This window comes from Equus przewalskii, chromosome 8 (genome assembly GCF_037783145.1).
Source record: "Equus przewalskii isolate Varuska chromosome 8, EquPr2, whole genome shotgun sequence".
In the NCBI taxonomy this organism is placed as follows: Eukaryota; Metazoa; Chordata; class Mammalia; order Perissodactyla; family Equidae; genus Equus; species Equus przewalskii.
In genome coordinates this window covers 49,225,770-49,238,839 of record NC_091838.1, presented here as the reverse complement: position 1 = coordinate 49,238,839, position 13,070 = coordinate 49,225,770, and the positions used below count along the sequence as shown (strand labels likewise).

General features: G+C 34.6%; 1 protein-coding gene across 9 annotated transcripts in view; it reads left to right on the top strand.

Moving 5' to 3' along the window:
• Positions 1 to 12,717, top strand: part of RRM2B (ribonucleotide reductase regulatory TP53 inducible subunit M2B) — a 40,409-nt gene extending 27,692 nt beyond the window's left edge. For 6 of the 9 annotated variants that reach the window (XM_070630720.1, XM_070630714.1, XM_070630719.1 and 3 more), the window contains 3 exons: positions 2,269 to 2,373; positions 3,767 to 3,880; positions 7,628 to 11,608. In XM_070630720.1, the coding sequence (XP_070486821.1) occupies positions 2,269 to 2,373; positions 3,767 to 3,880; positions 7,628 to 7,780 (372 nt within the window). In that variant the 3' untranslated portion in view covers positions 7,781 to 11,608. Of the gene's footprint in view, positions 1 to 2,268; positions 2,374 to 3,766; positions 3,881 to 7,627; positions 11,609 to 11,706 lie in introns of those variants that run through there. The other 3 variants (XM_070630715.1, XM_070630717.1, XM_070630722.1) reach the window with 2 other exon arrangements.
• The last annotated feature ends 353 nt before the right edge of the window (positions 12,718 to 13,070 follow it).

The window sequence follows — 13,070 nt, the reverse complement described above, 5'->3', positions numbered from 1 at the left end:
AGTTTTTCCAATTCTATTTGTTAAGTAATCCTTCTCCATTGACTTGTGATGCCTTCTCTATTTATTAAGGTCTTAAGTCACTAAAATATGTTTCAGGACTATCTTTTATTTTTCATTAAACTACCTGTCAAATTTCATGCCATAACAAACTATTTTAATTATTGTAGTTTTTGATGTTTTGATAATTAGTGGGATAAATGTCATAACTTTCCTATTAAAAGTGTTCTTATAAGATTCTGCCTATCTGTTCTTCCAGATTCTTTTTTTAATTGAAGTATATTTGATTTTAAATATTATATAAATTTAAGATGTGCATCATGTTAATTTGATTTATATATAATAAATATATATAGTGGTTTGATTGCCCTTGTGATAATTAGCACCTCTATCATGTTATATAATTATCCTTTCTTTTTGGTAGTTGGACTAATTAAGTTCTAGTCTTAGATTAAATTTTTAACTAAGAATAATTCCATTGGGATTTTGATTGGAATTGCTTTAAACCTCAAAATTAATTTTATTCACTTATTGATTTAGCAATACGAGTGCCTACCTTTGATTGACTCATCTCTATAATAGGTAGCTAGCTGTCAGTTCTAATCGACACTTTCTTTAACACCTTCCAGCAGTTTATTTGAAACTCAGCCTTTGGTAATTTGAAATATCCTCTTGAGTCAAGTCTGGGGAAAATGTTTCACTAGTAAATCTTCTAAGATTAGCTATTCAGAGAGATTTTTTTCTGATGGTTTCTTCTAGGAATGACAGCTTAACTAGGTGGGTAATCCTTGGACTACAACGTTTGATTTGAGTCTTTTTTTTTTTTTATGAGGAAGATTTGCCCTGAGCTAACATCTATTGCCAATTGCCAATCCTCCTCTTTTTTTGCTTAAGGAAGATCAGCTCTGAGCTACCGTCTATGCCAGTCTTCCTCTATTTTGTATGTGGGTCACCACCACAGTCTGGCTTACGTGGTTTAGGTCTGCGCCTGGATCCGAACCCATGAACCCGGGCTGCCAAAGCAGAGCATGCCAAACTTAACCACTATACCACGGGGCTGGCCCCTGAGTTGAGTCCCAGTCTTTAAATTGTCTTTGGGTTTTTGTTGATTTATTTTTTAAAACCTAAGCAAACTCTGATTTGTAATCTTTTAAAGTGTTCGTTTCTTCCTCCTCCTCCCCACTTGGTGGCTTACAAAATTATTTCTTTTTCTTTGCAGTTTAGAAATGTTAATTGACTCTGCCTTGGTGTCAGTCTCTAACTGTTAATTTTGTTTGGAACTCCATCATCTTTGTATATCTCTGGCCTCTTTCTCTTTTTTGTTTTGACTTTTTGAAATTTTGTTCTGTTGTTGTCAGCTTTATACCATCTGTTCTGGGTTTTGGGATCCTGATTATTGTAGGTTGAATCTCCAAGCTCTGTTCTCCAATTATTTAAGATTCTATGCCATTTCTTGTATTTGCATAACCATTCTGTTCTCAAGATAGTTCACAAATTTATTTTCTTTGGTTGAGTTATCTGTAATGTCATTTCTGCTTTATACAGCTTCAAATGATACTCTTAATTCTTCAGTTTCCATTTTCTTGTACTGAATTCATTTTATCTTTAGCCATTTTTATTTAATATAAATGTTATCTTTTTGAAATATCTTTGTTTCCCCTGTTCTTTAAATGCTTAGTATTATTTTTTAATCATTTCTTAAATTTTTTAGATGTTAAAAATGAATGAATTTTCATTTTGGCTCTTCTTTGTTTTCTTTTCTAAAATGCTTTTGCTTGCAGATTTTTTGTTTTTGTTAATCTTTCATGTTGATGAACTAAGATTTGCTGGCACTGAAACTTTCATTATAGGTTATTATACTTGGCATTTTTTTATAGAGACTTTATTTTTTTATTTTATTTTTTGGGGGATGGGGCTTGAGGCATTTTTATTTACATACCAAAAGTCAGGGTGACTTTATTAGTACAGAAGATTTGGGAATATACATCCAAGGGAATTGACACTGGGCTATATCTTAAGAGCAAGATTTTAAGCCTGGGTGGAGCCACCACCAGATTTACTTTTTTTTTTTCCTTTATGATAGTTTACATATAATTGGCATTTTAATGAGATTTGAAGGAAAGAAGTTCCTGGCCCTATTCATCCCTCTTCTGTCTTTCAGAAGTTCCATGTTGCATTCCTACAACCTATTTTATAGAATGCCTAACACATCACTGTGTGAAAATGGCTGATTAGATGTTCTTTGACAATGGTATTTTTCTTCTATTTTAGGGGCTTCACTGTGACTTTGCTTGCCTGATGTTTCAGTACTTAGTAAATAAGCCTTCGGAAGAAAGGGTCAGGGAGATCATTGTTAATGCTGTTGAAATTGAGCAGGTAAGCAGGGAAGTTTATGTGATTAGCACATCTCTTTCTCTAACATTTGTACATTGTATTAGGTTGACTCATATGAAGTGCCAGTTCGTAGGTCAAAACAAATATCAGCAATTTTACATGGTTGACCTGACAGTACCAATAGATGAAGTATTGCAATTATTATGTCAGTTTATAATTTGGTTTATAAGTAAGAAGTATATATTAAGATTTTATGTATACTAAATTCTGTTTCAGGACTATTGTTCCTGTCTCATCGATCTGTCAAATTTCATGCCATAACAAACTATTTTAATTATTTTAGCTTTATATTTTAGATTTTTAGCTACTGGAGGGCAGTAATGGTTTCTTGTTTGTTTTGTATTCTCAAAAACCTAACGGAATCTAGCTTGAAGTGTGCACCAAATGTTTATAGAATGAATAAATAAATATGTTAGTGAATAGTAAACTTAATTTATAGCATATAAAGATCTCTGACTAGAAAGATCTTCATGCTCCACTTAGAATATATTTTTATCATTTGAAAGAACTGCAGTCATGCAGACAGAGATATGTTCTGAGAAATGTGTCATTAGGTGATTTTGTTGTTGTGTAAATGTCATAGAGTGTACTTACACAAACCTAGATGGTAGAGCCTACTTCCCACCTGGGCTTTATGGTACTAATCTTATGGGACTACTGTCATATATGCAGTCTGTCGTTGGCCAAAATGTCATTATGTGTTACATGATTGTAGTTTAAAAGTAAAATAAATGTTTTTAACTTTTTTTTTAATACTGCACAATTTAGCAACCATTGTTTTCATAATGGGAGGGGAAAAGGCATAAAATGCATTTTAGTATCTTTAATCGTTTTGAGAACTAAATCCAAACAGTTAATGTGTTTTTATTTTTCCTCTATTAACGCTTTACCACTGTCTTTCAATATAGTTGGAGTTCATTTTATCTCCCAAAGCTCCAATCCATTTTTATTTCTTTTTCATTTTATTTGTTAATTGAGTTTTTTCTCTTTCCTAATTCCCTTCCATATTCATGTTCCTCACAGTGATTATCTTTGGATTTTCTAGATATTTCAGAACCAAGTATCTTTTTTTTCTATTGAAAAAGCATATGAATTCAGGTCCTACATGTGCTCCTTTTTAAAATACCAGTAATTTGGCAGTTTCCATTTATTTTGGCCATCTGAGAATGTGAAATAATGTGAATAGTAATACTCCCAAACATTTTTCAACAAATGGACATTGCCAGAGTGAAAGGATCTATCCTAGTGTACTTTCCTTGAACAAGATCACTGACTTAGAAGATTAATAAAAGTAAAACCTCCTTTTTATTTGGAAAATACCTACTTATGTATTGTTCTGTCTTTATACTTTATTCTGTTTTTCTTTATATCTCAGGAGTTTTTAACAGAAGCCTTGCCAGTTGACCTCATTGGAATGAATTGTGTTTTGATGAAACAGTATATTGAGTTTGTAGCTGACAGATTACTTGTGGAACTTGGATTCTCAAAGGTAAGGTGTTTAATAATGTATTACTACAGGCTAAAATGTTGTAGTTGAGGCCACTAAAATATTTCACTGAAAGCGTTTGTAACATACTAGGCTACTTTTAAAATGTCCATGACAGAGCCTTGTTTTGCGTGAACAAATTGGTTTTGCAAAATCCTTTGAAACTTAAAATGAAATTCATAATAGAAGTAGGAAGCTGATAAATTTTGGAACTAATAAGCTCAATAAATTACTTTGTAATAATTGAAGGTATTTATTTAATAGGATTATCTCTAAGTAATTGAATTTAACATGTGTGTATATGTTTAACCTCATATCAATCCCTATGTGTCTATGTTCTAATTTTTGGGTTAATTCTTTTAAGTAGGAAATAGTTATTAGGAAGACATTAGCTGTCATAATTTGACTCTTTGAACTCAGTTGTCTTTGAATTATTTCTGTCATTTTCTTTATCAGAGATAATGTATCTGAATTTCATAAAGCGGTGTGCTTTTCACATGAGTTAACAGATGGAGGCTGCAGCCAGGCTACCTGGCTGTGAATCCCGGTTGCACCACTTTCCAGCCGTGTGATTGTAGGCAAGTTGTTTAACCTCCATCTCAGCTTCCTCATCCCTAAAATGGAGATAATGATAATACTTACCTCAAAGTATTATTGATGAATTGGTATACTTAAAGAACTTAAAATAGTGTCAGACATACAGTAAATGCGCTTTAAGTGGTCATGTTGTATTCGACATAAGTGGAACATTCACAGAATTTTACTGTGTACTATCCCATGGTAATTAAAAATGTATAGATTTTGATTTCTTAGCGAGGAAATGTAAGTTTAAATTGTGTTTCATGAGAAGCCTTATGAAATCCATGATGCTGGGGTAATCATTGCCTTTCTTGGTAATGCATTTATATTCTGATACCCACAGAAATACAGTAATGAAAGAGTGAGATGGGGCAAAGGTTTTTTGTAAGATAAACTACTTATATTTTATTATTTTAATTGCAAGATCCTCTCTATGTTTACTGATAATTAATGAGAGAAATCAAGGTTATAACTGTATTAATATGATCTCTTAAGTTTATAAGCTGTGTAGTAAAAAAAAATTTTATTTGTTCCTAAATTATACCAATATGTTTGTTATAGGAAAATTAATTTGCTTACTTATGCCTTGAAGTGAACTCACTGTCCTTTACCCACGGTCATATCCTCTCACCCACACAACCATGTTCTCCCACTTATTGGAAAATTATGAACCCCTGGGTCTAGTTTTCTCTTTGGGAACTTGCTAACTCTAGGTATATAAAGCATGCTTCCTAGAGAAGAAAATCTAAACATAGTATAAAACATCACTTTTCCAAAGTTCTTCAAAATATCTAGGTAAATTCTAAAAAGCAGAAGTTATATAGACCTCTTAGATTTTAAATTTGAAATTAACGGTAAAAGATTGCCCAGAAGTTCCATTATTTAGAAATTGAAAAGATACCCTTTAAAATGAGATTGAGAATGAAAATATAAACTAGTAGAAAATATAAACTAAATGACAATAAGACTACTGTACATTAAAACTTGTAGAATGCAGCCAAACGGATCTTGAGAGGAATATGTATAGCCTTGAATGTGTATATTAAGAAAATAAGATAATTTCAAATACATGAACTAAACTTTGAACTCAAGGAACTAGAAAGAGAACTATTCTTATAATTGTAGTTTTTGGTGAAATAAGAGATTATTTAAATTAAGAAACGGTTGTCGTGTATGCAGAATTCTGAATAGGAGCCACATTAATGATGTTTTCCACTTTTATTTTAGGATTAGTCCATAAATGTTGAGTACTTCTATGTGTCAAAAATAAGCCACTTAATTTAGCCTGGTCTTAGTTGCTATGTCCATGCTATGAATGATTTGGATTAAAGTTTTTGGAAGGCCCCCAGTTTTAAAATCCAGTGAATTTATGACTATTGGTCCACTTTTCTTTCCACTATACCTTGCTGTGTGTGATAGCTCAAATTTTCATTTCTTCCTAAACACACTGTTTCTGGCAGGCAGTTTCACAGAGCTCCACAACTCAACCACGTATGTCATCTGAGCTTTTATTAAAATATACATATATTTTATAAAGTATATATATATATGTAACATATATACATGATGTAAATCACAGAGCATGCAACTCACCTATAAAATGTCCAATTAATGGTTTTTAGTATATTCACAGAGTTGTACAACTATAACAGCAATCTGTTTTAGAACATTCTTATCACCCCACAAACTCTGTACCCATTAGCAATCAGTCACTTTCCTTTCTTTCCCCCATCCAGACTTTAGCCCTAGGCACCACTAATCTAATTTCTGTCTCTTTATATTTACCTATTCTGTATATCCCATTACATATAAATATAATCGTACAGTGTATGGTCTTTTGTGGCTGGATTCTTTCCTTAGAATAATGTTTTCAAGGTTCATTCATGTTGTAGCATGTATCAGTACTTTATTCCTTTTTATGGCCAGATAATATTTCATTGTATGGCTATACCAAATTTTATTTATCCATTTATTGGTTGATGACATTTGGATTTTTTTCCACTTCTTGGCTATTATGAATTATGTTGCTATGAACATTCATGTATAAGTTTTGTGTGGACATATGTTTTCATTTCTCTTGGATATATAGCTAGAAGTGAAATTGCTGGGTCATATAGTAACTCTGTTTTTAATCATTAGAGGAACTACCAGACTGTTTTCTAAAGCAACTGTACCATTTTGCATTAACAGCAGCAGTGTATGAGGGTTCCAGTTTCTCCACATCCTCACCAACACTTTTTATGTCTTTTTTGTTACAGCAGTCCTAGTGGGTGTGAAATGGTATCTCATTGTGGTCTTGATTTGCATTTCCCTAACGGATAATGACTTTAAGCATCTTTTCATGTGTTTATCAGCCTCTTGTCTTTAAAGAAATCTCTATTTGTCTATTCATATTCTTTGCCCATTTTTAATTGGATTATCTGAATCTATTCTTGTCTATGGTGTTCATAATTCCTGCTGGAATACTCCTAAATTCCAAAATCCTCTTTTATTGCCCTCATGAATCATTGAAATGTCTCATAGTTTCCATCAAGCTGTATCTCCAAGTCTGCTTCTTAAGTTCAGAAGCAGTAAAAGAGCTTCTTGTCGACATATGTACCACTTTTTGTTTGAGACATCTATGAATAGTGCTTATTTTATTTGGAGTCAATATGGATGGCATTTATTCTGTCTTCCCTCATCATGGTCCCTTAACATCAATTTGCTGATTATCTATTCTCTTATGAACTAAAAAACGTATTTAGGTCCACAGGACATTGTTGGTAATTTAATATTTTGTAGTATCGTGTGCATGTGACTGACTAACGGTAATAATACCTGAGAAAAATGCCTATCATAACTATGGTGTGTTGGATCTCTCAAGCTGTGAAAATATTTTAATTTGGTTGGTATTAAATCTTTCATTTCCTGAAATAGTCTTTTTTTTTTCTTTCTACTTCTTAGAATACCAGAAATGCTAGTATAGTTTCCTGAGGAAGTTAGTAGGTAATCTCAGTCATCTTAAAATTTATCTGCCTCGAGTGTCTCCAGGACCTTAGGGAACAGTGTGATCCTATAGGTGACTAGACGGGTGTTGGGAGACCTGAGCCCTGTTGTAGTTATCTGTTGCTCTTGTTCTGGGGTATAATTTGGCTTCTTCAGAATGTCTAATAACATTTCTTTTCTTTTCAGGTTTTTCAGGCAGAAAATCCCTTTGATTTTATGGAAAACATTTCTTTAGAAGGGAAAACAAATTTCTTTGAGAAACGAGTTTCAGAGTATCAGCGTTTTGCAGTTATGGCGGAAACCACAGATCATGTCTTCACCTTGGATGCGGATTTTTAAAACCTTCCCATATCTAAACCTGTCATTGGTAAATAGCAGTCTATTTTTCTCTGCTTTTTTTTAAAAAAAACTTTATCTCCTTTAGGGAATAGGAGTTTGCTCAAAAGGAATCCAAAACCAAATTTCAATCAAGTTGAATTTTTATGAATACACTCTAATTTTCCTGTTTAACAACCAGAATGTGACCTAAATGCTTTTGTTTTGTCACTAAGACATAAGATGGCATTATGTAGGGGGCCGGCCCAGTGGCGTAGTGGTTAAGTGCACATGCTCCGCTTCAGTGGCCCAGGGTTCACAGATTCGGATCCTGGGTGCGGACCTAGCGCCACTCATCAAGCCGTGCTGTGGTGGCATCCCACATAAAATAGAGGAAGATGGGCACAGATGTTAGTTCAGCGACAATCTTCCTCAAGCAAAAAGAGCAAGATTGGCAACAGATGTTAGCTCAGAGCCAATCTTCCTCAAAAAAAAAATTTTTTTTGAATTGCATTATGTAGTGATTAAGAGCATGAAGTAAGGGGTCAGATAGGAGTTTGAGATACTGTCCTTACTACTTTGTGTCACCCTTGGCAAGTCAGTTAAACTCTCTAAACCTCAGTATACTTATCTTTAAAATGAATGTAACAGTAGTTCCTAAATTCATGAGAGTTAAGGCACAAAATAAGTGCTTGGCCAGTACTGCCACCACCATCACCATCACTACTATGACTACTTATTAATACTTTAAGTTGCAGTGATATTGTGATAAAATGCTCCCATTTCCTCAAAGTAATTTGGATTCTAAGTCCTAAGATCTAGGGTTAAATCTTTGTATTTTTAATGTGTAGGGAAGAATATAAAGATTTCCTAAAAAAGATTATAATTCTCTTTAACTTGAGAATAACTTCTTTGAATTCCTCCGTATGTAGTAAAGGAAGTTTAGTTGTTAGTTGCTTTGGGCAGGTTACTTATGGAGTGGAATCCAGGAGGTGATCATGGTAGTTGACCTTGTAAGCAAAAGGATTCTGCTCCATCAGAAATTAAAAGGGTAACTATTGCCAGATGTTGCCCTGGAGTGTTTAAAAACCAGGATAAATGAGCTAGAATGGCATTTCCCAAAGAGTAGTCCAAGAGCTGTTAGCCCCTGTAGATATTTTGTGGGAAGAAAAGGGATTCTGTGGTCAGATGAGTTTGGGAAATACTATATGGTCCATTCGTCTTTAGGATGTACAGTCAGTACATCAAAGACTGCGAAATTCTGCAGTACGTAAACATTTTCCCCCTATGTAGTCCAAACTTACTTAACACAGATCCGTTTTTCACCTGTCAACATCTCACTTAACTAGTGTTCCTCAGAACATAGTTTGGAAAAAGCTCCCGCAGAACGTTTTATACGTAGAAGAAGGGCTGTGGACTAAGCCAGGGAGAAGCTGGTTAGGATTATTCATCCATTTCAAATTTGTGCCAAGCTGAGTAATGCACCTGTGATTGACCTTAGCTGTTTTTCTTTAATATTCTTAAAGCTCTTTTATGCCATTATGAGAAATAGAATTATTGTCAGGGACCTATGCGTGCTGCACATAGCAGATGGTGAGGGACATGGAGGTCTCTGCGGAGGAGATTGAGGAAAAGCCGGGGGCCGAAGCCTCTGAGAAGTCTGCCCTCTTTATCGTTAGGAAGTGACAAGAGGTAGCCTGAGCCCCAGCAAGCAGGGGGGTTGCCCATTCACAACAAACTACTGCATAAAATTCTGGAAGCTAAAAATTAGAAATTTTCTCTTTGCATAAATTTTTGCTCCATTCATACCACAACTATTTAACTGATTAAAACTGGGAGTTCTCAAGTGAATGCAAAAGGAGCAGGCAATAACTTTATTTTTTAGAGAGAATATCAGAAACTTGAGATATTTTTGCCTATGATAATACCCATTTATTTGTTCAGTGCTTCATAGTTTGCAAAGTGTTTTTACATCACCTCATTTGATCTCCCAACCACCGTATGAGCTTGACAGAGCAGCTAGTGTTGGAATTTTACTGATGGAGAGAGTGAGGCTGAGAGAAATTAAATGACTTGGCCAAGATCTGCTCATCATCACCACAATGTAATTTTTTTTTCTTAGAGCTTATCATATTTTTGTGTTTAGTCCTTTGCCATCCATCTTGATGTGATTTTGCCTATTTCCCCATTAAAGTATCACATACTTTAATTAAGGTGTGGTATCTTATCATCTATGTTAATTAAAGTATCAAAGTATCATAAACATTTTAACTATATTCAGGTAATAGGTTCAAAGATATTTATCTCCTGCAATGCAAAAACTTAACATTAAAATCAATAATGTCTGTAATGACATCAGAATGAAAGAAGAACAGTTTTACAGTCCATATTTCCATCGTTTTGAATCCAAGTCTTTCTCAGAGGTGATGACAGGTGCCTTAATAGGAAGCTTATTTATAGCAGCAATAAACCTACCTGTATTGAGATGAAGAAGTTTTAATACCAAAATACTGGATTTTTAATGCACTGGATTATTCTATTCGATGTTCTAAACACTTTTCCAGACCTCTAGGTTGCATTTTTATTTATTATGTTTAGGATTTTGATTCTTAGTTCTTAAGGAATCAAGAAGTTGTAGAATATCTTTTTAATATTATCTTGCAGATAAGGAAAAAAACACAGAGTATGTTTACAACCTTTTTTTTAACAGCGCATGTATTTAAATCATTGGTATGGTAAACTTAAGTTCATTCTTTAGGAATCTAAAAACTTGTAGTGCTAGGTTAGATTGCATTTGTTTGAACTGTCTCATTGTGGTGCGTAGAATCATGGCTTGGAAGGACTTGGGAAGACACTTTGACCCAGTGCTTTCAGACAGGGCTGTTTTGCTGTCCAATTATATACAATAATACACAATTATTCTTACAACATAAGCTTATCCCAGTAATGTCTTGATATATGAGATTTTTACAGTTGTCTCATTTTGGAACATCCATATTTTTCTCCTTCTTTGGCCATTTTATTTTTCATTTGTTCATGAAAAAGATGATTGAGAAAATATAGCAGCTTGCATATTTAAAAAATATTATTTAATATTTAGAATTTTTCATTTTACATTTAAATATGCTAACATCATTGTCATAGAATTCCCAAATTGCATTTGTGCAGATTAAGCTGAGGGCTAAATGTCACTAACTGATTTTCAGCGATAAAGAAAGCTGCTGCTGCTCTGCCTGAAAGCCAGTTTAGTCCTGTGATCACGTATTATGTTTCCGAACTGAGTTGAGTGACTTGGTAGCCAGCTCAGGAAATCTTCCCCAGCAGAATCTGCATGAGTGGCACAGAAGTGAAATCTGTGTATCTTTGTTTTAAATGGTCTGCTCCCTTTTAGACAGCTACAGCTTTGAAGGAAAATCTGGTATTCCTGAGGCCTTAGGAAGAAAGGATTTAAACCTTCAAATGTTGGGCTTAATTCTGTTAAAGAAAATATTGGTGAAAATGGAAGGCTGGAGAATGATTTTTTGTGTTTTGTACAGATAAAAATTTAACAATTCAGTCTTTTTCAGACTCAGTTCACAATGTTCTTAACTTATGCATTTGACTCTGGTTTACAACTATGTCTTGATTTTTCCAAATAGCTGATCATGTAGCAAAGTTATTTGATATCTATTGTGTAAATAGAGAGCTTTACTAGGTGTGGTATACCTAAATATTTTTTGCTAAAATAAATTATGGTCAATTAAGCCAACCCTGCATATATAGAATTTGGGATTCCCCCCCCGCCCCAAAGAAATGAGTTGTTTTGTTATGTTTTTGGTTTGATATGTTGAAATAAACTGTATCATAGCTACATCATTTTGTGTATGTCCTTTTTGGGTAAGAATGTTTCTTTATAAGTGCTCGGGCTTCCCTAATCAAGGAATGTATGTATTTTCTTTTTGTGTGTACAGGGAAATACATGTTGGTGTTACTTTGCTCACCTGTTCCCCTACCACTGCTCTTTGACCTAAGAAGAACTCTCCAGTTGTCTCACTCATCTACTTTCTCTCAATCCATGAGCCTTTCTTCATGTCTCTTTGTATCCAGCTGAGATTCTATAATCCATCATATTACTGGTAGTAACATTCTTTATCAATACCCTGAACTCTGTTCTTCCTCTGCAGTTCTACCTTACATGGAAAAACCAAGGAAATTCCTCCGCCCTGTTTATGAATGCAGCAATCCAGTTTTTCCATATTTCCCACCCCAGCAGCCAAATGCTACTAGAGAAAAAGTCATACAAGACAAATTGAGTCTTCTATAATTTCATGATTCCCTATTGTCTTAGTCCATTTGGGCTACTATAAAAAACTTCCATAAGAAAAAAGGAACCCTCATACACTACTGGTGGGAATGTAAACTGGTGCAGCCACTATGGACAACAGTATGGAAATTTCTCGAAAAATTAAAAATAGAAATACCATATGACCCAGCCATCCCACTACTGGGTATCTATCCAAAGAGCTTGAAATCAGCAATTCCAAAAGTCCCATGCACCCCTATGTTCATTGCAGCATTATTTACAATAGCCAAGACATGGAAGCAACCTAAGTGCCCATCAACTGATGACTGGATAAAGAAGATATGGCATATATATACAATGGAATACTACTCAGCCATAAAAAAGAACAAAATCGTCCCATTCACAACAACATGGATGGACCTTGAGGGTATTATGCTAAGTGAAATAAGCCAGCTAGAGAAAGACGAACTCTGTATGACTCCACTCATATGTGGAAGTTAAACATGTAGACAAAGAGAACAGATTAGTGGTTACCAGGGTAAAGGGGGGGTGAGGGATGGGCACAGAGGGTGAAGTGGTGCACCTACAACATGACTGACAAACAATAATGTACAACTGAAATTCTATAAGGTTGTAAACTATCATAATCTCAATAAAAAGTTAAAAAAAAAAAAAACTGCCATAGACTGGGAGGCTTAAACATGACATTTACTTCTCACTGTTCTGGAGGCTGGGAATTCCAAGATCAAGGCGCAGACAGATTTGGAGTCTGGTCAGGCTTGCTTTCTGGTTCCTGGACAGCTGTCTACTCGCTGTGTCCTCACATGGCAGAAGGGGCAAGGGAGTGCTCTGGGTCTCTTTTATAAGGGCACTAATTCCATTCACGAGGGCAGAGTCACCTCCCAAAGGTTCCCCCTCCAAATACCATCACAGTGGGAATTAGGTTTCAGCGTGAATTTCGGTGGGACACAAACATTCAGTTTGTAGCACCGATCTCAGGACTGTCGGACAATCCAACTACAGTTTCTTGAT